Source organism: Rhyacophila brunnea, unplaced genomic scaffold (assembly GCF_057557595.1).
Source record: "Rhyacophila brunnea isolate RB1 unplaced genomic scaffold, BYU_Rbru_1.0 scaffold_12, whole genome shotgun sequence".
Lineage (NCBI taxonomy): Eukaryota > Metazoa > Arthropoda > Insecta > Trichoptera > Rhyacophilidae > Rhyacophila > Rhyacophila brunnea.
In genome coordinates, this window is record NW_028232774.1 from 29,779,844 (window position 1) to 29,807,713 (window position 27,870).

At 36.2% G+C, this 27,870-nt stretch overlaps 1 protein-coding gene across 2 annotated transcripts in view; it reads left to right on the top strand.

The window, feature by feature from the left end:
- The window catches only part of LOC147078038 (E3 ubiquitin-protein ligase TRIM33-like), a 105,380-nt gene that overhangs the window by 41,113 nt on the left and 36,397 nt on the right, over positions 1-27,870 (top strand). Inside the window, exon 2 of one of the 2 annotated variants that reach the window (XM_085961140.1) lies at positions 22,684-23,020. In XM_085961140.1, coding sequence (XP_085817266.1) covers positions 22,684-23,020 — 337 coding nt within the window. The remainder of the gene's footprint in view (positions 1-22,683; positions 23,021-27,870) is intronic. The other variant, XM_085961141.1, reaches the window with a different exon arrangement.

A 27,870-nucleotide genomic window follows, 5' to 3' on the forward strand; every position in this document is an offset into this window, starting at 1 on the left:
AAAATATTTTCATTAAAAAATATAGAAAATAACCTGACTATAATATAATAATATAATAAAGATTAAAAAAGTATGTGATATGTCTGAATACGCAAAAATAGCGCACATAAAAGTATGGAGATAAAAAAAAACAACAGAAGGAAAAGAAAAAACACCAGACTGAAATAATTGCGAGACAGGCACTGGCTCTGTCATACTCTTTCTGTTATACGCCACCAAAATTTTAAAACTTCTCCATACATTTTAGGCATAGAAATTTATAAAAATGTATGAAAAAGTATTTTTTTGTCACGTTTAACAGAAATGTGTACTCGATTAGATTTAATACCTGGAACTGTAGGTATTCACGAAATGTCAGAAAAGTACGTCTTGATTACAATCAACCTGTATAGCTACATTTTATGTTGATGAATACAATTAAATTTCAAGACAACATACAGTCGAACTTGGTTATTACGAGGAAGATGGGACCGACTGAATTTGCTTGTTATAAGCGTTACTCGTTATATCAGAGAATAGGTATTTTTAAATGAGCATGTCACATTACACAAAAAGTCGAAAATAAAAAATTTGGAAACCATCGTAATAATCCCCGAAACGAGCATGGCATTCATAAACTACAAAAGAAGTTGTTTATTGTAATTAACGCTGGTAGGTACCTACGGACTTCACAAACCTTGGATTTTTCAACCATATGCGTGGATACTTTTTTATTATTGTCGGTGAAACACCAATAAGGTAGGTACTTAGACACTTTACTAGTGTCATAAACGTAATCCGACCCCGGCGGCATCCTGTCCAATCGGATTTTATTGCTTAGGGTCGAAATGTTTTAAAACGGTCGACACATTAACAGTATTTTAGCTCGGTATATCCGATAAGTTGCTCGTTATAACAGTGAAAAAATTAAATGTATGGCGAAAATCATAAACCAATTGTCAACAAATGTTTCGTTATTACATCCGAGATCTCGCTATGTCCGAGATCGTAATAACCGAGTTTGACTATAATTATTTTCGTAAAAGTTATATACTCCGTGCCGCGCTAGGAACTCGCGTCTGAATCCCTTGCTGATTTTTTTTTTCATATATTGTTAATTTGCTTAAAAATATTTTTTATCTGAGTTACAAATAATATAAATGCCAAATAAAGTTATGGTAATGTATAGTGTGTCAAAATTATTACCTACCTTATTTTACAAGTATTGTGAAATTTATTATAAAATATGTCTATTTTAGTGATTAAGTTTGATTGGTTTTGTTATTTTGACGCACGTTGAATATTTATCTGTCTATCAAAAAATTCAAATAAATTTCATAAAACAAAAATTTGTTTTTATGGTAACATGTAACTTAAGCTTTACAAATTACACTCCGTTACCATTTCGTTCCATTCCGAAAATGTCCCCAAAAAAGTTGAACGTTAACTATTTTTCATTTGATTATTAAATAACGAAACTTATTTATTTTTCCAATAAAATTTAGTAAAAGTGATTATTGTCTTTAAAAAAATAGCAGAACGAACATTGATTGGTTTTTTCAAATACTAAAGGAAAAATGCTCTGCCATTATAGACATAGGGTAACGGAGGGGAACGAAATGTGCCCAAGAATTAAAATTCAATAATATTTTTTGACTATTTGTAGTTTTATTTTGAAGTGTATGGTTTTTTTAATCTAATAGAGCTCTTTTAAGTGATAAAAAGTGTTTCATTCATGTTTTAAAAGCTAAGTTTCGTAGTCACGGAACGGAAACTTATTATGCCCAATTTCATAATAAAAATGATATAAATATTGTATTAATCAATATTTTGCTGAAAAATTGCTATCACCAATTCAGCAATAGAACAAGGAATCTGCTAGCTATATAAAAATGGTTAATTTGAGTGAAAAAATAATATTACCCAAATTTCAAACATGTACAAACTTTGGCGAAAATGCCCGTATGATTCATGACTAGGGAATACAATCCCGAGCCAAAATTCTAATTCCGGGATTACAATTTGACAATCCCTTTGAGACTTTAAAAAGATAAATTTGCGTTTATTTATTTTATTCGACACAACTATTTTAAACAATCGGTATATGAAGTTCGGTACTTAAATAATACATTATTCCTATATCGACAAATACTATTATTATTTATTTATGTTTTCTAGTATTCAGAGGGGTATAAATAAATATTCTCTAATAAAAAAAAATGTCGTCTGCGGGGCTATTTTCTTTTGTGGATATATTTTGAAATGTGACTTAGTGACCTACGAGCTAGTAAGTACTTAAAAAATAATGAACAAAATTTGACCCATTTCTCAAAAAGGTTCGCCATCACTGCACTAGAGACTGCAATCGCGAATAATTCTCGATAATGCTATATACTTCAGCTGAGGCATGGTCTAAATCTAAAAAGATCGTGACTACGCGACGCGCAGATTGGAGATGAAAATAATTATTAATTTTAGAGAATGTTAACTAACATCAAAAACAAATTAAGTAACTTTTAAGCTTATAATAATATTATGATAATATAATAAATGGGTAAATTCTAGTAGTACAACACTCTACCTACACTCAACACTGTCTACTATTATCATTCAATTTTGCCAAACGTGTAGGTATCTACTATAATTATAGTTTTTCTACTATAATTTTGGCCCGCGTACTATGTACTATATAAAAGTCTGAAAATAATATAATTTTGAAATACAGGAGCAAAGTTGCCTGAAAGAGCTAAAAAAAGCTCTCGTTAAATCACTTTAGTTGAAAAAGTCGCACATTGGAAGACAACCTAAAAAAAGGTCACGACTCTCACTCTAACCATGGGTGGCCAACCAGCAGCCCGCAGGCCGCATGTGGCCCACTGGGTGTCAACTTGGGTCCCGTGGAGCAGCGAGAAAATAAAAATAATAAATCAAATGCTACCGCTAGATGTGCTAATTTCGCAAATTGGGATGAAATATTGGCTCAAGATTTTAAAAAGCACCGTGTGCTTTTTGCTGCATTTGCAACGCCATTCTCCGTAGACGTGAATTTATTACCGGGAAATTTACAAATGAAACATTGTGAAATATGTTGCGATGAAAACTTAAAGGAGAAATTCCATCAGGTTGGTTTGGAAGAGTTTTACAAAACATATTTGAACAAGGAGAAATATCCTGCATTTTACAAACATGCTCCAATGATGACTTGGAAACACTTACACGTGTGAATAGCTTTTTAGTCGGATGAAGCATATCAAATCCCGAGTGATAACACTAATCACTGATGTGCATTTGGAAAACTGTTTGCATGTAGGAACAACCTCACTCGATATCGATATTGAGGCACTTAGTTCTGCCACACAAAATAAACTTTCTCATTTCTTATTTTTATATTTTGTTTATTTTTGTTATTTTAAAAAAGTCTAATCTAATAAATATGTTTGATTCTCATTTATGTTTTATTTAATTATTATATATTTCTTTTTTGTTTTGTATAATAAAAAAATCGGTTAAATCGGGGAAATCTTATTTTTAGAATCTGGCCCGGCTGCTGAAAAGGTTGGCCACCCATGCTCTAAACGGAATTATGTAGGTACTTGATTTTGCTCAATAAGAATTTATCTAAAAAAAGCTCTGGTTAATCACTTTAGGTGTAATTTTTTGAAAATGCAGAAAAGTATTGGTCATTTAACGAGTACTATATTTTTTGCCGGAATACTATAATTTTTATGCCTGCGTACTACAGTGTTGCCAACCGTACTATAATTATAGTATTTGTACTACAATTTTGGTCCGCGTACTATGTGCGATATAAAACAGGTGTACGCCCAAAATACTATAATTTTGAATATCGGAAAAAAATATGTAAAAAGCACTATAATTTCGCAATTGCCATGTCTACTGAAATTTCAGTAGATCTACTGATATTTTTGATATTTTTGGCAATATACTGAATCTACTGATATTTTCTGAAATCTACTGATATTTCTTCATTCCACAAAATTCCCACCAGCTGGGAAAAAAACGAGCCGTCTTTGAAAATTTGGGAATCTGCGGCCCGCGGTGAAATATTTCTCCTAAAAAAAACGAGCCGACCATGAAAAATTGGGAACCTGCGAAATATTTTGCATAAAGCAGAAATCTACTAATATTTTGTCGAATCTACTGAATTTTTTTTACACATTCTACTAAATTCTCCGTTATTTTTTTTTCTGAGAAACAAAAAACCTATACATTTTTAACAGATGACAACGCGTACTATATTTTATCCCCAAATACTATAATTTTGGAGGCTCTGTACTATAATTCCACTTTCAAAATATGGCAACACTGGCGTACTATAAATTCAGGGACAATAATATAGCAACACTGACAAGTGACAACATCATCCGCGCCGCCAGAGGGGACGGACGTGCCCGGTCTCAAACGTTTGTCGTGTTCTACGCTGTGTAAACAACATTACCCCAAAAAGAGTTTTGGTAAATTACTGGGAATAAAATTACGCCGTCCTATTAATTATTGAATACAACATAAGCCTTTATGTGAAAGAAATGTTTTATTATTTTAAAGTACCCATTTTTCTACATTGTGTTCAGTGTTCGTGTCCATTATCTTCTGTGTTTAGATGATATCGAAATAATACACGTGTGTTTGTGATTTCGGAGACTTATTAATATTTATAATATGTGGAGTTATGTGAAAGCGAACATATTTTACAAAGTGATAAATGTGTGATTTATGTAGTATTATTTAAGAATAAATTGCTAAGTTTGATATTAATTATTTTATTACAGTATATTCTTTCAAACGACAACGTAAAAAACTCGGTTCGTAACAGCATGAAAAGTCTGATAGGTATTCTAAGAGTATGTGCAATCGCGGAGTAGGTTATTAATGTTGATAGATAGCACTGCACTGGACTCTTTAGGCTCTTGGTCCCTCGTGGACCTGGGAGAAGTTTATGGACTCTCCGATGATGATCACGATATTGGCAGCCGACTCGTAGTCTGGCTTGACGGAACGGTAATTATTAATTATCTACACTACTTATAAACTAGAAAAATATTATTTGGGGATTTATTCATATGATATATATCCCGACATGATACTCATGATTGAAGTTGATGTATTCTCACAAGCAGTGGTATTCAAAATGTGCGCCTCGACCACTTCCCAGAAATGTCGTGGGTCGCTTCATGCTGTTTTAAAAATTTAATAATTCCGACATTATTCTTAATACAGCGCCCCGATGCACGATCACAATGATAAATGCTAATATTATATCCAATAAATGGTTGTATCAGTTTGTCACCTCCAATACTTCCTCTCGCGATACAAATTTGGTTGTGAACATCACCTATTTCACCTTGGCAACTGGTTTCAAATATAATTTATAATGATAATATGGTTAATAAGTTTATGTGAATTCAAGATCTGAAAGTAGCTCCAGTGACGTCCCATGCGGCAGGAGGTCATGCGGCAAATGAATAAATAAATATGAATTACTATATTATGAATAATACAACTTTTGACAGTGAATTCATGCAATCGACAATTTCTTCACCTGCAGCGATAGCTTTCTGCGCATATTGTGTATACATAATATTAAAAATTAAAAAAAAAGCATTTTGTGCATCCATTTACAGTGAATTGCGATGGTAGTGCAATTTATTCATTATCTTCAATGCGGTAACCTGTTCGGTGTTTGCAATAAATGAAGATGCTCAGTTGCATATTTCGTTAAAACACAGTATATCATTACCCATTTGGTATATTGCGTCTCTCACAAAAGAGAACGTGAGGAAAGCATCCAGACGTCGAAGAATCACTTTAGCAATGGTTTTCTTTAGTTGGCCAGGCGTGTAGGTACATCAATGGCCCAATATTGAAGGTGAAGTCAGAAGAGTTGGCTAGAAAACTGGGCCACAACAATTCCAATGCCACTGTTGGTTGTTTGATGTCAACTGTAAAGTAAGTCACAATATCAAATTTTAAAAGGCGCGCGGTGAAAGGGGCGGGGCAGTGTGGATAACGTAAGCGTCTCCTACTTATCGTAGTTATATACCTACTTATTACTGTATCACTTTTGACTGTTAACGGCTTTGATTATAGAAAAATAGTTAACGGTTTGAAACTTTAATGTATGTATTCTGTAAACCGAGAAATCAAACTGCAATACTTAACTATATTAAACAAACAATCAACTACATACTTACTGACACGAGCAGAAACGCCGACCTTCAGTTAGTGTTTGTGTCAGAGTATGGTTTAACGACATAACTATACAAATCTAGCCTTGTAGTCAATTCTACTTCTCAATAGCCTTGCGACGACCTCACGACACGGTTCAGACAGGATATATAAGTCCCATGGTTCTAAACCAGGGACGGCTCTAGTAAAGGAGCAAAGTGTGCACTGCACTCCCATCATCGATTAAATAAAAATATATAATATACAACCCCCATGTATTCCGAAAAATGCGATATCGAAAACTTATACGAATTCAATCATTTTGAATTCCGCGCGTATTCGAACAATAGTGATTTCCACGCGCTAACGCCACCGTCTACCAATACACACGTAACTACACAAATGAGACGCGACCAATACACACATACCTCCATCGGTGAGACATGCCAAGGAGCAAAATTCAAAGTGTACCTTGAATTTACACTATTTTTCACGCATACATTTAAAAATTCGCATCAACAAATGAGGTTAGTAGAATCAAAACCAACAAAGTTCTATAAGACTACATGAGTCTTCGTTGGAAATGATATTTTCCAAGTTAATTCTTCAGGAGGTTGTCTGTACCTAATGCCATAGCACACAAAGCTTAACTCGGCGTTCGGACAATAAAATCATACACTGGCCGATATAAATATTTCAACACAAGCGCTTAGGCCACGCGTCGAGATATAGTTGGAAGCCTAATTATTGATGACTAATGTCATGTCGATGCATGCCGTGCAAAAATAGAAACATATTCCCGACTTATTTATCAAACGGTTAGTTTAGTAAGTTTAGTTCAACGTAAGCCGCTCCCGGTTTCACCGATTTCGACGATGTTATTATGCTAACGTTGGTGGATTAATTTTTTTATTTTCATTTTGAGATTACCCTATTACTATTAGTGTTTCAATAGGTAGGTATCTTAAATTTGATGTACACACAGTTCAGTTCAGCTTGTTGATTTGGTACTTAGGTGCATTATGATTTTAATCAGGTGGGTATTTCACAGAAAGGCTGTTATTGAGAATAAATAGGTACTTAGGTGTAGAATTGTAGACGTAGGTGGGTGGGTAGCTTTTAACAATTAATTATCCTAGTGTTTGTCGCATTGAAGTAGGTACCTAGTTACATAGGACTTATAATATATATTATTACGTTTATTTTGTACAGATATGTAGGTAGGTATCTATTCAATAAGAAGGAAAATGGAGCATAGGTACTGTCGTTGAATGAGAATTTTACAAGTGGAATTATTATTGTTAATCGTTATTTTAATTAGCGATTCACATCGAGACGGATGACAGTTTACATTGGTCGACATTATTAACTCAGCCAGGTATTCATTCATTGAACGGTACCTACCTACCTATTTATAATTTTTCTTATTTGAAACGATAATGGGGCCCTATTTCGTGGTCGATTTGAGATTAGGTGGTACCTATTTTGATAGGTAAGTACGATAAAAAGGCCCCATTTCTTTCGTGTTCATTTTGAGATTAGGTAGGTATCATTGACATCATTAGGTAGGTAACTGTGTAGGTAGTATGTCGATAACTACACACTGTCTTATAGTTTAATGGGAATTAATTTTCCGAGTCGAATTCATGAAGCAATTATTATTCACATCGGCGCATCTATTCTATAGGTGGGTAAGTATAAAGACTGCTTTCGGATCACAATAAGTGCTAATACTTCGATACAACCCTACCTTGGATAGCTGCCATAGCGGCAGAATGTCATCAATGGGAATTTAGAGCATAAATCGACGATTCAATTCAATAACGTCATCGTAGGTATAGTGACAATGCATTCATTAAACGAAGTTGCGATTTTATATGACAGATCACAGCACTGTCGTGTCGCGGGAACGTTCTGCGATTTGAATCTGACATGGGCTGATTTTAAAGAAAATACCGAAGATATTGATTTTTCCCACTCAATATCGACGTTTCGGCTTAAATATGTTCAATAAGCATGTCACTCATCATGTTAAATGTGCCGAAATTCCTTCGTTGCAAAGTTTATATCATTTTTTGCAGTTCGACGTTTAACATAGGGGCAGATTGGCAATGCGCGGAGGTGACATTTATTTTTTATAACTTTTATTATAACTATCTTATTACGCGATGGACAACGTTAAAACTTTGGAATATGTAATAGTATGCATCGTCTGAAACATATCTACAATGCGGCCGCACGCAATGAATTTTTAAAAATCGGCGGTCACAGTTAGAGTTCCGTAAACAACGCGACCGTATTATGCCAAATTATCAGCTATGTTTCGCATTAATCATTTCAAAATCATACGTATATTTAAAATGTGTACTGAAGAGAGCTAGCCGCCTACCTAGCCGGCTGGCTTTATATTTTAGTAAATGATTTTTCTTAAATCGGGTAATTTAATACTTAATTATAAATAATGAATAATTATTATTAACGTGACAAATTTTAACTTAAAAATTAACTAATAGTCTTATACAATAGAGAAGATTTCTATGTTACTGTTGGAGCATTATTGATACTTCAACTTTTCACTAATAATAATTTACTGGAAGTATTTGGCAAAAGTGTTACCATATTAAAAATAATTTGTACAATCCCGATGATTTCAGTGGGAAGTGAGCGTTGTTTCTCAACTTTAGAAAAGGTTAAGTCATTTTTGAGAAATACAATGACTCAAGACAGGCTAAATGCTCTTGCGATGTTAAGTATAGAAAAACAATTGATATCGTCAACACCAGACTTTAATGTTCGTGTTATCGACGTGTTTTCAAAATCGATGGAAGATGGACTTCTTGCATAAATAGGTGAGTTTTTTTTTGCACTCCCTCATATTCTTGTCACCGGCCGCCACTGTTCTAAACTATGGAAGAATCAAGAATGAAATGGTCAAAAAGACCATGAACAGGTAACCACTAGCGTAATCGTTTAGTATTAGGAAGTAAAATGTATGTTGTTAACCTTTTCTTTGTGAATGTAGTAAAAATTTTACGTAAATTTTCGCCTCATAAAATCGAGACTGCTAAAGTGTAATCGGAGCGCTGTGACCACAGGCCTCGAGATGACACGTCGCGTAGATTAGCGCGATGTATTTTTTGGAAATAATTTCCGGGAAATCTCCATTAAACTTAGAAAATAAGTTATGGGAGAGATTGTTTACGTAAAATTTAGCAAGTACATGCTTCAATAACTTTTATAGCAATAATGGAAGTGTATGAAAATTGGAAAAGAAAATTGAATATTTATAAATTTATATACTGTATAATTGTGAATAAAGAATTTTAATACTAATTTTATCAATACAAGATAGAAGCTAACTACTGTTATAAAAATACTGTAAACGCGTACCTATATTTATAGACGCGTAATTATAATTATAAATTTTGTTAATGCCATAACTTGCTGACTATAATGAATATTGTAAAAGTAACAATTGGAAAAACTTAAGATTTTGGCATAGATGGGTTTCTACCCATAAATAATAATAAATCTTAATCGCATCTTGGGTAAATAAAAGAATTAAATACTGCAACTAAAAATACAAATTGGCGTGTGACCTTGAACTTTAACTGAATTCTGTCCGACTAGAATTTACGGCCCAGCTGTGCTAGCTCGCGAGGTAAAAATAGATTCAAGGTTACATCCATATTACTATATAAAAATCACTATGCAAGATTAAATAAGTTAGTAACTGTTCGTGTATAACATCTTGTTAGGATTAAGCATTTATATATTTAAGTTGAAATGTTAAGTATAATATTATAGTATTTTCTCGTAATAATATTCGTCCGAAAAGTAAATATCGAATGAGAAAGTTTCTGCGGCTCCAAACAGTTTTATTAAAACTTAGTAAAATTCTATTGGCCTAAAAAGGCCAAGAGTGGTGGAAAGGACTAGTACGTGGGTGTCAACCTTTCATTTTGACATTTTAAATTTAAAGACTGCCATTCCCTTATTTAGTACCCGAATACTTATTCCGATACCTCGATGGAAAGCTAGAAACTTTCCCCTTCGTTTGAACACGAAAAATCATATAAAATCAACTATTTTGCTTACGTCATCCTAACTGCGCATTTAAGGGACATATTCTAGAGGGTGCTTGAAACACCCCTATTAAGTCTTAATTTTGCGAAAATAAAGTAGAGTAAATTTAACCCGACTAAATTAGAAGATATCTCTATTAGAAAGTTGCCAGGAACGGGAGATATACGTAAATTTATCCCGTGAGAGAAAGATATACATCTGCTATCCCTTACGGACTGTTTCCTGTTAAACCTCTATCCGAAGGGTATAAAAGGCGACCACTTTTCCCGTAAAATCATTAGTTTCTACACTCTTCACCAGCGATCTTCAACAAAGCAGCAGTCCTACCGCGGATATGAGACATGGTTCTCAGTAGTTTTCGTGAATTTTACATACAGTAAGTCCCCATCGACGGGCAAAAAGTAACGCGAATAACTCGTATCTGCCGGTAGTGACGAGCTCGCGGAGTAATCACTTTTTCATTACGCATCGTACGAGGTGACGTAATCGGGATAAATTACGTGATCGGATTTGTTTTATAAAAACAAATTAATAAATTCAGATTATAATAATAAATTTTACAAATCATTTCGGAATTTTAAAATAAACTTTTGAAACTTTATTAAGTAAACATAATTATAAAAACAAATTTTAGTAAATAAATTTGTAAACATAAAAATAAATTTTAGTAAATAAATTTGTAAACATTAACAAACCTTTTGTAAACAAGTTTGTAAACACAAATAAATATTTGTAAACATACTGTGAACATAAATAAACGTTATAAACAACAATAAAATAAATTTTATTCTTTTATAAACCCGATACTATGTGACCGAAGAATAAATTATAATTTTTCTTACAAAAAAATATTTCGTGAAATAAAAATATTCAAAGAATATTTACGTATACATTCTCTGAATTAGGTGTGACTTTTTGGGAACTTGTGAAAGATTTCACAGAGATCCTATAGTGAACAAATAAATAGTTTGCTGATACTTTAATGAGATTTAATTACGGGAACAATGACAGTTAACCTTATTGTGTGACCGTGAACTCTAGTACCTGAATAAATTCGGCACCACACCAGCTGAGAGTTTTATTCGGGAATTCAAAAGTTGTGATACTACAAAGGAGATCCACCTCTCCTAGTTCATCACTAGTCTCCTCAGTGACGGCCCGGTAGCATTATTGAGCTAGCCGTGAGCCGGGTCATGTCATTACACTATAATAAATATTTGAATAGTTTTGATTAGCCAAATAGGAGAAATGAAATTATAATATGATCTCAAATGTATCATCTGCTCTAAGCATCGATTAGCAATCATTCAATAAAAGAACCCAACATATTTTTGAAACACCTCAAAACATAAGTATTAGAAATACGCAGTGCCAGTATACTGTACCATTTTGGCTATCTGCACCCTACTTAATTACGACGAAACTAACTAATAGTCGTACAATAAATTGGCATTGATATACTACTGGATGAATCATATGCTTCTTAAAATGACGCCCGACTTTCAGCGACTCGGCCAATGTTAAAGCATACTGTTTATTATGAGTAAGCCCGATCTAGCTTGCATCTTACTCTAACTAATAGTCAGCGCATGACGACTTGCTCTGTCTGCTTTGGGTTGCAGCCACCCTTAGCGATAGTGCTCATAGAACGCGTCGAGCGGGCGAAGTCGGCGAATGCAGTGTTTATTCATAACCATAATCACACGTCTCTTCCCGCGCATTACCCTTCACCTATGTAATAAGCGGCCCAAGCAGCACAAAATAATTATTTTTACAGTGTCTCTCATAACAAAGCAATAAAAATATTATATTATTTCGGGGCTTGTCATTAATATTTACGACGACATTATTCAACCAGCGAAATATAGGACACGGAACAATGACTTCTCTGTAATTAAATAATTGCTTTTCGCCCGTCAAACGACGACGCCACGAGCAGCGTAATTTTGGTAGCCGTGTTCAATGAATGGACTTCTTTGTATTTTCATTAAATCGTATCGCCGAGAAGCGAAAAACGGTGACTCATGCGGCAGGCGGGGCGCAAGGCATCGTTAAGTCCAGTGGGCGCTGGCGTATTTGATTACATTGTATTTTTGATGATTTACGCGCCACTTGTAGAAATTTTGCGCGAGCGCCGCACTCGCTGCGTCAATGAGCTTTATGCCTTAGCGATGGTGCCCACAGAACGCGTCGGGCGCCGCACTCGCGCAAAATTTCTACAAGTGGCGCATAAATCATTGAAAATACAACGTAATCAAATACGCCAGCGCCCACTGGATATGGCGACGCATTATACGCGCGCGCCGCATGAATCATCGTTTTTTCGCGAATCACCGCTTCTCGGCGATACGAATGAAAGAAAATACAATGAGTCCATTCATTGAACACAGCGAGCAAAAACACGCTGCGCGAGGCATCGTCGATCGACGGGCGGAAAGCAATTATTTAATTACAGAGAAGTCATTGTTTTATTTTATTGCGTGTTCAGTTTATCGCTGGTTGAATAATGTCATCGTAAATTTTAATTACAAGCCCCGAAATAATATAATATTTTTATTGCTTTGTTATGAGAGGCGCTGTAATAATATTTATTTTGTGCTGCTTGGGCCGCTTACTACATAGGTGAAGGGTAATGCGCGGCGAGAGACGTGTGATTATGGTTATGAATAAACACTGCATACGCGGACTTCGCGCGCCCGACGCGTTCTGTGGGCACCATCGCTTAGGTTCACTATTCCAAGAATGCAAATTCAGTTTTACAGCCAGGGCAATACGGGTGAAATTCGGGAATCCATGTCAACGGTCTTAACGCATTATACCTACAAGGAAATATTATAAGACGATATTCGTAATATCTTTTGTGGTACATTTTTAAAATGACACTTGTATGGGAACTCCTCATCTAGTAGTATATCAATGTAAATTGGTCAAAATTGAATAAAGCTGCTACTTACAATACAAGGTTATTTAGAGTTTACAAAAAGAATGTTTCAATTTTTTAAATCGACAGCTTGTTGTCCTCTTTTCGCTATAAGCGCCATAAGTGGGCGTAAGCAAGACATACGGCTGTTTCTCGTAGACGTTGTGCAATGCCCGTTGCCTCAGAAATGCACCAATACAAACACAATATTTCTTATCTGTGTTCGCACCAACTCTGGCTGAGAGACCTATATCTCAAAAGATCCTTATTGATTTTGAGAATGCTACTATTAAGTGTACGATGGTTGTATGATAAGTCAGGTAAAATTCTAAGAAATTAAATCAGCATCGCAAATCTCACGTAACGTAATAAATGTGAAATATCATCGGTTACGAGGCTACATTAACATTTTCATGCAGATGTAATTTAGCTTATTTTTAACGGCCAATAGACGGACAGTTCTCGTAACAGGTTGAACATGCCAGTTAATACGTAATGGCGGCCATACAGTTATCTTTGGTAGATAATCTGCTGCGCCCATAGACGGACACTTTTCGACCTGCCAGATGTGTGCCAGGTTCAAACTGCCAGCGACCCCCTACTCCCGTGTTTTTGTAAAACTGTTGGAATTTCAACTAGCCGAAAGTTCTCGGGTGACGTTAGCTAGCTGTGTTGTAAAGTAGGAGTAACTGGCGCGATTTGGCGACAAATTTTGACAGTTCTGTCATAATCTTCTAAGTTCGTTCGATAAGAAGTATATTATTTTTGTTGCGTATTAGTTCTTTTGCTACTCATCTATATATATAAAACAAAGTCGGGTTAGTTACACCATTTATAACTCGAGAACGGCTGGACCGATTTTTATGATCTTTGATTTGTTAGATTTGTCTCCGCCCCGAATAGCAGAAAAACTATTAAAATATCGGATAAATCATGGAAAAAATACATTATGAAGACAATTCATTTTCTCATACATTTTGACATTTTGAAAAATGACCTCGCGCATTCGAAAATAAAAGAAAATCACAAAAAAATTAAATCCATATACAACGATACATGACAGAAAGAATAAACAAGAAACAAATGAAAGGCGTTGTGTGCATTATCTATCCTTTGACAGGTGATTCAGTTCAGCCTCAGATAATCCCGAAAGACTTTGTTGTATACTCCGGTGAATTTTGGAGGAAGTTGTCCTGCCTGAATCTTTTTTACTTCTTCGACAGCGTCCAAAAATAAAGCCAAGGATAAAATTACATGATCTCATTGCTGGTATTGCTCATTATTTACCTACCAATTTTAAAATCCATCCTTCGAACTTCATTCGACAATCGATCTACGTGAATAATCGAGCCGATTACCAGCTAGGTGCGCAAATAGCTATTTTGATCGTGATTTTCAAACGGTAAGTTGCCTTCGAAGATGTTCACTTTGTGAGGTTATCAAATTTGTGATTGTGTGTGCATCGATAACTGCTTCATTATGTAATTTTGAATTATGTGATTAATTTTCCAGTGTTTATCATTTGATGATTCGTCAAAATGCTGACAACTATTTGCTGCGATTTCGTCGATTGCTTAAAATCGAGACGGAGCGCCTCACTTTCATTCGGTTGAACCAAGCCAAACTGCGATCGGAGGAGTATATTCATTTACGCGATGCAATCAGCACCGTAGGAGATGCAGCTAATGTTGGTCGATTGACTATTCTATCGGCGATGTACATTGGCAGCCCACGTCATATGCATGAATATGCGCAAGATGCAATGAAATATGTTCGTCATTACGGTCGTCCAGATCTATTCATCACCTTTACATGAAATCCGAAATGAATAGAAATTGTTCAACTGCTACTCCCCGGACAAACATCAAGTGATCGGCACGTGTCTTCAAACAAAAAATTCTGTCGCTGATGAACTACATTGTTAAGCATCGCGTCTTTGGGAAACTCGATGCTGGATGTATTCGATTGAATGACAAAAACGAAGCTTGCCGCATGCACACATTCTTATTTGGTTAGTCGAAAGAATTCGACCAGACCAAAAAGATGACATCATATGTGCCGAGATTCCTGATCCCGAAACCGATCCAGACCTGCATGATGTTGTAATTACTTAAATGATTCATGGACAGTGTGGCGCCATCAACCCCCCCAATCAGCGTGCATGGTCGACGGCAAGTGTTCCAAGCATTATCCATGAAGTTTAACGGCGGAGACTATCACTGCCAATGATGGTTATCCACTGTATCGGCGTCGATCACCCAATGATAACGGTAGAACTATCACAAGGAAAATGAAGTGAAACGATATCGTGGTCGACAACACTTGGATTGTTCCGTATTCGCCACTTTTTTCCAAAACATTCAAGGCGCATTGCAACGTGGAGTTTTGCAATTCAGTGAAATCCATCAAATACATCTGCAAATATGTCAGCAAAGGCAGCGATATTGTAGTTTTTGGCGTTCAAACTCCCAATACCAACGATGAAATCACGCACTATCAAGTTGGTCGATATGTGAGCTGCAATGAAGCAATTTGGCGTATTCTCTCATTCCCCATTCATGAACGTCATCCCACTGATATACATTTGGCGGTGCATCTGGAGAATGGTCAACAAGTTTATTTCAACGCATCAAATGTTGCTCAACGTGCTGAAATATCTCCAGCGCCAACATTGACCAGTTTCTTTTCGATTTGCCAAAGCGATCCGTTTGCACGAACGTTGTTCTACTCTAAGATGCCACGTTATTACACTTGGAACGCTTCATCGAAGAAATTTCAACGTCGAAAGCAAGGCGATGCGGTTCCTGATCATCCGGATGTGCATTCTACTGATGCTCTTGGTCGCATTTACACAGTTCATCCGAAGAATGGCGAATGATTCTACTTGCGGTTGTTGCTGGTAAATGTTCGTGGGCCGACATCATTTGAATCACTTCGAACTGTCAATGGTGTAGTGTGCCCAACATTTCGTGCTGCATGTCAAAAGCTCAATTTGCTTAAAAATGATACTCATTGGGACATGACAATCGCTAAAGCATTTGTTTCTGCATCTCCAAGTCAGATACGCACATTATTTGCTATCATTATTTCGACATGCTTCCCATCGAATCCACCTGAACTGTAGAAAAACAACAAGTATGACATGTCAGAAGACATATTACATCGAATTCATGTCATTTCAGGGAATCCTGATCTCGAGGTGAATAAGGAGATACATAACCAGGTTTTCCTTTTGATCGAAGACATGTGTTACCTCATTTGCGGCAGTTTGTTAGTCAAGTTAGGAATGCCAATGCCACATCGTGGAGTGAATTACGCTTTCAATCTAGAATTGGAACGTGAACGTGAAAATGATCGAGATGCATTGAACTAATTAGTTCGAACGAATGTACTAATGTTGAACCCCCAACAGAAGGTAGTGCACGATACGATAATGATAATGATGAATAATTGATGATGGAAATGGTGGCTTATTTTTCCTCGATGCGCCCAGTGGAACTGGGAAGACATTCCTCATGTCATTGATTTTGGCCACTATTCGTGCGAGATCCGAAATTGCTGTAGCAGTTGCTTCTTCCGGGATAGCGGCCACGTTGCTAAAAGGATGCCGAACGGCTCATTCAGCGTTGAAATTGCCGTTAAACCTTCAAACGACTGAAAAACCGATATGCAATATTGCGAAACATTCAGCAATGGCCACAGTTTTGGTAGCAAGTAAAATCATCACCTGGGATGAATTTAGAATGGCGCACAAACGCGCATTGTGAGAGATGTTTTGGAGGCGCAATGATTCTACTGGGAATGGGACGATTTGGCACCGCGAACTGGCCTCCGCCGATTGGCCTCCGGTAATTGGCCGCCGGTACAATCGGACGCCGGCCCAATTGGACGCCGACCCAATTCGACGCCGACCCAACTGGCCTCCGGGAGATTGGACGCCGCACAGTTGAATTAAATGCGCAAAGGAATAGACGTACATTACGATTTGTTGGAGTAAATAAGCAAGTCAGTTTAATATGCTTCTATCTTCTCAGTAGGTGTACCTTATACATTTCGCGCTTGACACATTTTTAATATAGATTGAGAAAAATTATTATGCCTTATGATGTTTATTAAAAGAAAATAATTCTTCCCTCGCTAAAACTTAAAGATGTGCATAATCAATTAATTTATTGTCTATACATGGGTACTTATTTATATTTACAACAAATATTTAAAATAATGTTAGATGTTAGAATGAAAATTACATTATATTTCAGCGTTTTATCGACTTAATCTATATATATAAAAGAAAGTCGGGTTAGTTACACCATTTATAACTCGAGAACGGCTGGACCGATTTTTACGATCTTTGATTTGTTAAATTTGTCTCAGCTCCGAATAGCAGAATAACTATTAAAACATCAAAAAAATTCACGGAAAAGAAAATTATGAATAAAATTACTTTTTCATACATTTTGTATCGAACGGCTTTTGACTGATATCAATGGATTTAAACGATGGATCTCGCGCATACGAAAACAAAAGAAAATCACAAAAAATTTAAATCCGTATACAACGCCATCTCTGATACATGACAGAAACAATAAACAAGAAATAAACAAACAAACAAAAGAAAGTATGAACATGGCCTTTTTGACAGTTGATTCAGTTCAGCCTCAGATAATACCGAAAGACTTTGTTATAGACAAATAGCGATCTTGATCGTGATTTTCAAACGATAAGTTGCCTTCTAAAATGTTCACTTTCTGAGGTTATGAAATTTCGCGTATCGATAATTGCTTCATTATGTAATTTTGAATTGTGTGATTATTTTCCAGTGTTATTTACAATGCCGCGAGCCAGAAGATCTAATCTATCTATCTATATAAAACAAAGTCGGGTTAATTACACCATTTATTTTATAACTCTAAAACGGCTTGACCGATTTTTATGATCATTAATTTGTTGGATTTTTCTCTGCCCTGAATAGCAGAATAGTTATTAAAACATCGGAAAAATTCACGGAAAAAGAAATTATGAAGAACATTCATTTTCTTATAGATTTCGTATGGAACGGCTTTTTTGATGATGTCTATTGATGATATAGAACTGATTGACTGATTTCGATGATTTTTTTTTTGTTCGTAGTAAGAAAATCACAAAAAAAAATCCGTATATACCGCCATCTCTGATACATGAGTATTGCAATTCAGTAAAGTACATCAAATACATCTGCAAATATGTCACCAAAGGCAGCGATATTGTGGTTTTTGGCGTTCAAACTCCCAATACCAACGATGAAATCACGCACTATCAAGTTTGTCGATATGTGAGCTGCAATGAAGCGATTTGGCGTATTTTCTCATTCCCCATTCATGAACGTCATCCGACTGGTGTACATTTGGCGGTGCATCTGGAGAATGGTCAACGAGTTTATTTTAATGCATCGAATGTTGCTCAACGTGCTGTAACACCTCCAGCGACAACATTGACCAGTTTCTTTTCAATTTGTCAAAGCGATTCGTTTGCACGAACGTTGTTCTACTCTGAGACGCCACGTTATTACACTTGGAACGCTTCATCGAAGAAATTGCAACGTCGTAAGCAAGGCGATGCGGTTCCTGATCATCCGGATGTGCATTCTAATGATGCTCTTGGTCGCATTTACACAGTTCATCCGAAGTATGACGAATGCTTCTACTTGCGGTTGTTGATGGTAAATGTTCGTGGGCCGACATCATTTGAATCACTTCGAACTGTCAATGGTGTAGTGTGTCCAACATTTCGTGCTGCATGTCAACAGCTCAATTTGCTTGAAAACGATATTCATTGGGACATGAAAATCGCTGTAGCAATTGTTTCTGCATCTCCAAAGATCAGATACGCACATTATTTGCTATCATTATTTCGACATGCTTCCCATCAAATCCACCTGAACTGTGGAACAAGTACAAGGATGACATGTCAGAAGACATTTTACATCGAATTCGTGTCGTTTCAGAGAATCCCGATCTCGAAGTGAATGAGGAGATACATAACCAGGCTTTGCTTTTGATCGAAGACATGTGTTATCTCATGTGCGGCAGTTTGTTAGTCAAGTTAGGAATGCCAACGCCACATCGTGGAATGAATGACGCTTTTAATCGAGAATTGGAACGTGAACGTGAATATGATCGAGGTGCATTGAACCTATAGGTTTGATCGAATGTACCAATGTTGAACCCCCAACAGAAGGAAGTGTACGATACGTTAATGAAGGCAATTGATGATGGAAATGGTGGTTTATTTTTCCTCGATGCGCCTGGTGGAACTGGGAAGACATTTCTCATGTCATTGATTTTGGCCACTGTTCGTGCGAGATCCGAAATTTCTGTAGCAGTTGCTTCTTCTGGGATAGCAGCCACGTTATTAAAAGGATGCCGAACGGCTCAGTCAGCGTTGAAATTGCCGTTAAACCTTCAAACAACTGAAACACCGACAAGCAGTAATGCGAAACACTCAGCAAAGGCCAAACTATGAAAGATCTGCGCAATTACTCATTATGTTTTGGTGGCGCAATGATTCTACTATCTGGCAATTTCCGCCCAACACTACCAGTCATTCCAAGATCGACCGCTGCCGATGAAATGAACGCTTGCCTCAAATTATAGACTCTGTGGCGCTATGTGAAGAAACTTCAGCTGACGACAAACACGCGAGTTGCATTGCTAAACGATCCATCTGCCGAAAAGCAATTGCTGACTATCGGTAACTGCCGTGTTCCTGTCGACGAATCGAACGGATTGATTTCGATTCCGCTGAATTTTTGAAATTCGTCTCAGCGAAGGATGACCTCATCAACAAAGTGTTCCCGAACGTCATTGCTAACCACAAAAATCAGAATTGATTGAGTGAACGAGCAATTTTTGCGGCAAAGAACAAAGATGTGGATCACTTAAACTTCACAATTCAAAATCAAATCGTTGGTGCAATGCATTCCTTCAAATCTATCAACTGTGTAATAAACGAAGACGAAGCAACCAACCATCAAAATGAATTTTTAAACTTATTGGATCTGCCTGGCTTGCTACCGCACAATTTACAACTGAAGATTGACTTGGTAGTTATCATGGTTCGAAATCTGAACCAACCAAAACTATGTAATCTATTTCATTTTGATTTGATTTTTGCACATTTATTGAACTTAATTCATTTTGAGTATTTTAATTCAGCTAATAAGTTAACACAAGATTATTGATTCTGAGGCGGTACGAAGTTCGCCGGGTCAGCTAGTATTATATAATTACGAATATTGTGAAGTGTCAACTAGGTACCGCAAATAATATTTTCCATTACTTAAATACAAAAATATGTCTAGGTATCATGGAAACAGACGCCAACAACGATTAGTATACTATGAATAATTTATTCAAAATAAAAGAATCTGGACATTTATTTACACAAACAATAAATTGTAAAGTGGTTTACCGATTTTCGTTGTGGGCATTTGTGAACATCCAAGTTCAGCCCAATTGAGGTCACTACGTCAGAAATGATTAAGAAAACCGATGATATTGGTAAGGCTGTAGGCATCCCAATCGAACGGGTTCAAAACATTTTTCATAATCATTTGGATATGAGAAAGCTCTGCCGCGATTACTCAAAATCGATTATAAACGCACATGTGTGCTAAACTCATAGGCATGTTTGGAGACGTTTAAGCGCAATCCAAATGAATTTCTTCGTCGATGTATTATAGCTGTGAACAAAATTTGGATCCGTCAGTAGGAATACGCCAAAAAACCAAGGAACAGTGGAAACAGTGGGTTTCTTCTTGTGAATCGGCACCGAAGAAGGCAAAGGTGCTTAAATCGGCTGAAAAGGTTATGGCGACAGGTTTTTAGGATACACGTGGCATAATCCACATTGACGACCTTGAAAAGGGAAAAGCTATTGGTGGGGAGGGAATATTACTGCAATTTATTGGACCGTTTCAACGACACTTTGAAGGGAAAACAATCACATTTTGCGAAGAAAAAATTTCTCTTCCACCAAGACATTGAACAGATGTAGTCGTTTCTATTGCAAAATTGCATTGAAGCATGAATAATTGTTTCCTCATTCATCATATTCTCCAGATTTGACCCCCTGCAACTATTTAATATTTCCAGATTCAAAGAAATGGCTCGGCGAAAAAATATGAACACACATCAATGAAAAACACACCTATTTTGAAGGGTTCGAGAATTTGTTGGTATTGTTTGGAAGGAAGGGATCACAAAATTGGAAAAAACGCTAGACTAGTGTATCGAGCTAAAAGGGGCTATGTTTAAAAATAAAATGATTTTTTGTTGAAAAAATAATTCCGTTTCATTTTTAACAGACTTATCATACTGCCCTCATAATCCGGATCGCTTTTCCACGTACAGAAGTGAAAGAATGTTACTATCAATGACCCCAAGTGTTATCGGGAAAATTACCAACGTTGGTTTAAAGCCCACGTGATGCGTTTTTGCGCGCGAGTAACAAATCGCGCCTTCTCCAGGTACATGTGATCCAATTCAGCTGTCCACAAGCGCTCGCGCGTTTTTACTCTCGCGCAACGATCGCCTGCAAACGCCAGACTCTGGACAATCGCGACGTTTACAGCCATTACAAAATGAAATACGACCGCTTGGTGCTCGAACGCGAGACTTTTTATTGCTACTCCCAAATAAATTATGTCACCTAGGTTTTAAAGTGCGGAGAATAGGTATTGGAAGTAATCGCGAAATACAAAATCTCATAGAAACCGACTAACACCATCGAGTTGTAGTGCTTTTTTCTACACTAGCGTTTGTTTTTTGTATGCCGATTCAAAAATGAATTACTTCACCTAATTGTTTCAAACGCGCAAACTACGCCGTATCTGGACGGAAGCCATTTCTGCTTGTCGAGCGTAAATCGCGATATGGACAGGCTTTCAACTTTAAATGCTACAGAGTCAAATACCGCAGTCAAAAGTCACTGGCTGCATTTACAGAGATCCCTATAATAATAACGCTGGGGGTGTTTTTGACTAACTCGCCGCTACATTCCTCTAAGACGATAGTATTATCTAATTATGATAAAATACTTACTTCTTATCCACAAGCTTTGTGGAAATATGCACCAGGTTTGGAATGATCCCCAGAACGACAACTGTTGTGAGGGATTCCACAATGCGTTGAATTCTCTATTCCATTGTAGTCATCCCAGTTCTCTGTGGTTTCTATAATTATATTCTATAGTGTTTCAAAACAATCATACTTGCCATTCTCAATACAACTTTTCTTTCAAAATGCATGTATACAGTGGCGAGGAGGGCCCACTCAATATTCACTCGCGACCCACAGTTTGGGAAACCATGCTATAGCGTATCGCATCCGGTCAATGTACGCCAAGAAACGTGTGCGGGTGTCCCTTACAAACAGTATGGAAAATGTAGTCCGCAGCATGTGGTTATCACCAGTGGCTGTGGTTAGTGGGCGCATCACCAGCGTTAACATTAACCACGTGTTTTCTTTGTTCAGCAGAAATCCACGCCTACTAAAACCGGAGGAGCAGTAGCCCAGTCAAGCGGGCGGAGGGCATCGGCGGGTTCGTCCCCCGCGTCAAAATCTGGCGGTGGAGATGGAGCGGCGGAGAGTGGGGACACGGTGGCTGGCAGCGGGGGGCAGACCGCCGAGGACGCGGACGCCATGGGGGCACCCATCAAATCTTGGGCCAACATGCGTTGCATCTTCTGCAAGACCATGCTGACCACCGCCGAAGGCACCCCTAAGTTGATGGAGTGCCTCCACTCCGCGTGCGAGCAGTGTGTGTCCTCTCGGCTGGAAGAACGGGCGCAGGCCACAAGAGATTATCCAGGTAAGAATTTTTGCCACTGACGTAGTGCGCAATCCAAAATTGTGAGTGTCCAAATACATTAATAATAGTATATTGTAAACTTTCAGCGTCAAAATGTTGCACCCAGTCCTACTATGTATGATAATAATATTACCTTTATGGCGAAAGTCGCCGATTTCGGTGACGTTTATGTTTACGCTGATTAAGCGTCTAAGTATTACTATGCCTATGGTTGTTACTATTAATTTAACCACTGGACGATTTGGGGAGTGAAATCGAGCATATTATGGTAATTTTGTCAGCCTATAAAATATTTTGAGAAGTAATGAAAAATATAAAAGGGACCAAAACATATAATATCCATACCCTACCGCAGATGTGGAGAACCTTTCCACGTTGGAAGGCCGCGTTCAAGAAACTTCAATTATACTAAAATATATTATAATAATATACTCTCCATTGGCGTGCCACTGAAATAAAACTAGCAAATCTATTGTAGCACATTTCCGAATTTTCTTCAGCTAAACGATTTCGATATTTTTCGGGTTTTTCATAATTGAGAATGTTTGCTCACGGTAGTACCTAGGTACGTTGTACCGAAAACACCTAAAAGAACAAATTCGACTTTTTTTCATACAATGAAATCCATGTCAATACATGTCAAGATAATTGTCTTCGTTTTTAATAATTTTATGTCTGGCAGTTGTGAAGTTTAATTTCCAAATTTCAGAATTGTTAAATTCGATCAACTCTAAAAACCATAATTTATTTTCCAATCCTCTTGGAAGTAGTCGAATTTGTTTTGGGTTTGACATTTTTTCCGATTCCAGTCAGACATTATATTTTTTACTTATTCACTTGGTTGCCGCCGAACACACTCACGCAGTGGCGGCTCTAGCATATTTTAGTAAGTGGGGTCAGATGGCGTGAAATATCTAATACATATATACCTAATTAATATCAATCAAAACGTATATTATATTTTTATTAATAATTTGAATTATAACATTACTTGTATGTAAGTCATTTGTTTTGTATAGTGGCTGTTGCTTTAGAATTTGAGATTCTATGTCAATGTACTAAACTTATATTTCAATAAATAATCCACCTAGTACCTTATATTATTTATCAAATTTATTTTACTAAAGTGAGATGAAAACTATCTACAAATAGTACCTTACAATACTAATGAAGAGTATGCATTAACCATTGATCAATGGTATTAACAAATAATATAATTTAAAACTTATTTAATAGATAGATTACCGTTGATCACTGTTGTCTGACTGCCAAACTAAAGCTGTGTATGACAGGACATACCACGACCGACAAGATAATATAATACTAATATGTACCTACGTCAACTCGTACCTAGGTACTCACATTTATGCAGGACTGGGTATTTTGAATCGCATCCCCGAACCAACACCAATACGTAGGGCTAACCGTAGCTTAATGTTCTACACAGTTACGCGATACAGAATTTTGAGAATCATAACTGACAATCGCGTATAGCATCTCATAATTTAAACGTTGCTTTGATTTGAAAGGGTCCATCTCCCAAGTCCCCGCCACAGGGAACAATGTACTCAGAAATCTGTTCTCAGAAGTTCTGTGCTCCCCAGTATCGTTGTATATGCGTACCTGCTATGTATGTAGACTGTAGTGTAGTAGCATTAACAGGGTTGCACCAAAAAACAAGAATGGGAAAGGATGGGAAAACGGTACAAATAAAATATATAATTAATTTATACTTAACAAAATCAATGTATTGTGGCAGGCACGTGTAACGTGAATATTTAATTGAATATTGATTATAGAATGATGGGGGGGGGGATCGTCCCCATGGTCCCGTAAGGTAGAGCCGCCCCTGCACTCGCACAGTCCAATGGTAGCATTTTTGTGTCCACAATCATCGGCTCGTGAAACGGCGACCAGTGTGTATCATCACATAAATTACGGTACAGTTTTTAAAGTACCTACCGACAATTTTAATAAATCGTAATTTTCGAGGCGTGCCACCAAAAATTCTTTCGCGTGCCACCCGTGGCATAGGTTGTCGGTTGCTGCTCTATAATAATTATCGCATCGGCAGAGAGCTGATCGATGAATATTACATTAAGATTGCGTTTTCGTTGAAATTACGACATGTAACCGGCTTCCTTCAACATGGTTCACCACAGAACAGATTAATAAGATAAACATGTGAAAGCCAGTCGCCATGGACCAAGGGTTTGACGCCGGATTCGGTGTATTACTTTATGAAGGTCATGTCATAGAACGCAAGAAATTCTTTAACCCTACTTGTTTTAAGTTTATCCCAAATTTCTCCACACTCAGGATTTGAACCTTGTTTACAGCATCACCCAGAAAACAAACCCACTTACCATTATTTTTGAGTAGCCTGGTTGTTTAAATAGAATTAGATTAGAATCAAAAAGAGAATAGATTTTAGAAGAAAGGTTCTTTATCTCTATAAGAACTGCAGCACACATTCTGCTTCACATTACTTAAAAATTTGAAGCAATAAAAATCAGTATTGTTTCGCAGCCTCATTCACTGCCACAATAATAATAATAATAAGCACAGCAGTGTTTCGTAAAACCATAAAATGTATGGTTTATTTTATGGGTTTGTTATTTTTATTGCTTTTTACTTTAACTGTTTCCTTTATTTTACATATGGAATTATTAGATACGTAAATATTTTACGAAGGAAACACCATTTTTTGTGTTGCACATTGATAATATTGCGTAAATCTATATTAAACTCACAAAACTGATTAATAAGATAGAATTGCGAAAACCAGTCACTATATATAGATAGATAGCGTATAGATAGGCTGTAGGGCCTAAGCCGTAGGGTATAGAATTAGTCCAACCATTTTACATCAATGGTTTCTTCCAACAAACGTGTCTTGACGGTTTGACATCTCACTTCAATAAATAAACCGGAAATAGTTTGAATTTTGACGTTTAGGTATGTATTCTGTCCCAGCAGAATTTTGATGAGTTCTCACAATCAGATATCTTTTGATCTGAAACGTCAAACTCGAACCCGTTTCTCTGACACTTCTGTTCTGACTAAAGACAATCTGTCAATCAAGTGTTAACTATTTACTACTGTCAAAACAGGACCTAAACTAAAACAGTACCTTTCCATGTATTGTTTTAGAAAAAAATGAGAAGGTAAACACAGGATTCTTTGGCAATTATATATCTTGAGATGTTCATATTAATATTTTGACATTTGTACGGTAGAAGTTCAGTTGAATTAGGTAACTATATTATAGGTATCTTGGTAATCAAAGTACGTGTGTGTACCTATGTGAATAAGTCAGTGGCGAAGGGTGGAGGTAGGCTGTTAAGATCCGACATAACAAGTGCACATTAAACTTTGTCAGTCATTCGTATTGGTTTTTATTGAACTAAGCTACGATGTACAGATAGATGGTGTTGGTTAGTTTTTAAAAATCAATGTTATGTTATGGGCGATTCGATAAAATTGTGCACATTTTTTCATTCATACTTAGGTAAGTACTTATTTGTTTTCGTTGGGTTAAGAATAAGTGGTAGGTACATTTTTATTACACACACTGTTGTTTCATTTTTTTAAATTCATTAAGCCCTGCCTAAACCAAACTATAGGTACCTATAAATATAGATAATAATATTATTCTATCTATAAAATATTCAAAGTTATGTATGATTTAATTGCATAATTTTAGATATTTTATAGATAGGCGAGTATTTTTCACAGGGTTTAATTGAATTTTAAAAACTAACCAACACCATCTGTAAATTGTCTTATTTCAATGAAAAAAAATACATCTCACCTATATAAATAGGTACATATTATATCACAACAATCATTATCCTACAAAACTATTTAAACTACTGAATATGACTGACAAAGTTTAGTGGGCAATATTTATGGTGGATCGTAACAGCCTACCTCCACCCTTTGCCACTGGAATAATTTATTTTCATTCCATTTTCATCTTGTAACCGATTCTAAACTACAAACTATGTATTAAAAAAAATCAACCGGAAATGATTAGGTTTTATATCATCATCGAAAACTTTTTTCTTATAGATGAACTAGGTATGTATCTATTTATGAAGCATTGTTATGATATAGCGATACGACAATTACATTGATACAAGACCGGGTTTTAGCAGGTTGGATTTTCATGACAAGTTGACATTGGAATAAATGTGTTGCTGGTTTAGAGACAAATAAATTATTGAATTAGTTTTAGGTTGGTACTGGCAACACTGATTAGTTGTATCCTTGTATTATTGTTGAATCCTCTACTTACCAGTGGGTCTATTCTATACTTATCGACCGCCTAAGTAATAAAGTGATAAATATTATCAAACTTAGGGTAGGTTTGTATCAAAATATTAGCACTTATTATAACAATTACACGAAGTTGGTTTTTATTGTTGCAATTAGTGCTATATTTTAACAGCACCTATCTTGCTGCTGTTAAAATATCGCACTTATTGCAACAATAAAAACCAACTTCGTGTAATTGTTACAATAAGTGCTAATATTTTGATACAAACCTACCCTAAGTTTGATACAATTTATCACTTTAGTGTTCGATAAGTATAGAATAGACCCACAGAGGCACCTAGCTGAAAAATACGAAGCTTGCTATTTTGAGACAGTTTTTTGATGATTCACAATAATTAAAAATCGATTTTTATAAAAATATAAATGTGTATAACTTGAAATTCTTTTTATTTTTATCAAATCGAGTTTCGATATTAGGACCATACTAAATAAGATTTGACTTAAAATAAAAAATATTTTTCTTTTTAATGTTCTCAGATACTTACATATTTTTAAAATAATTAAGTAAT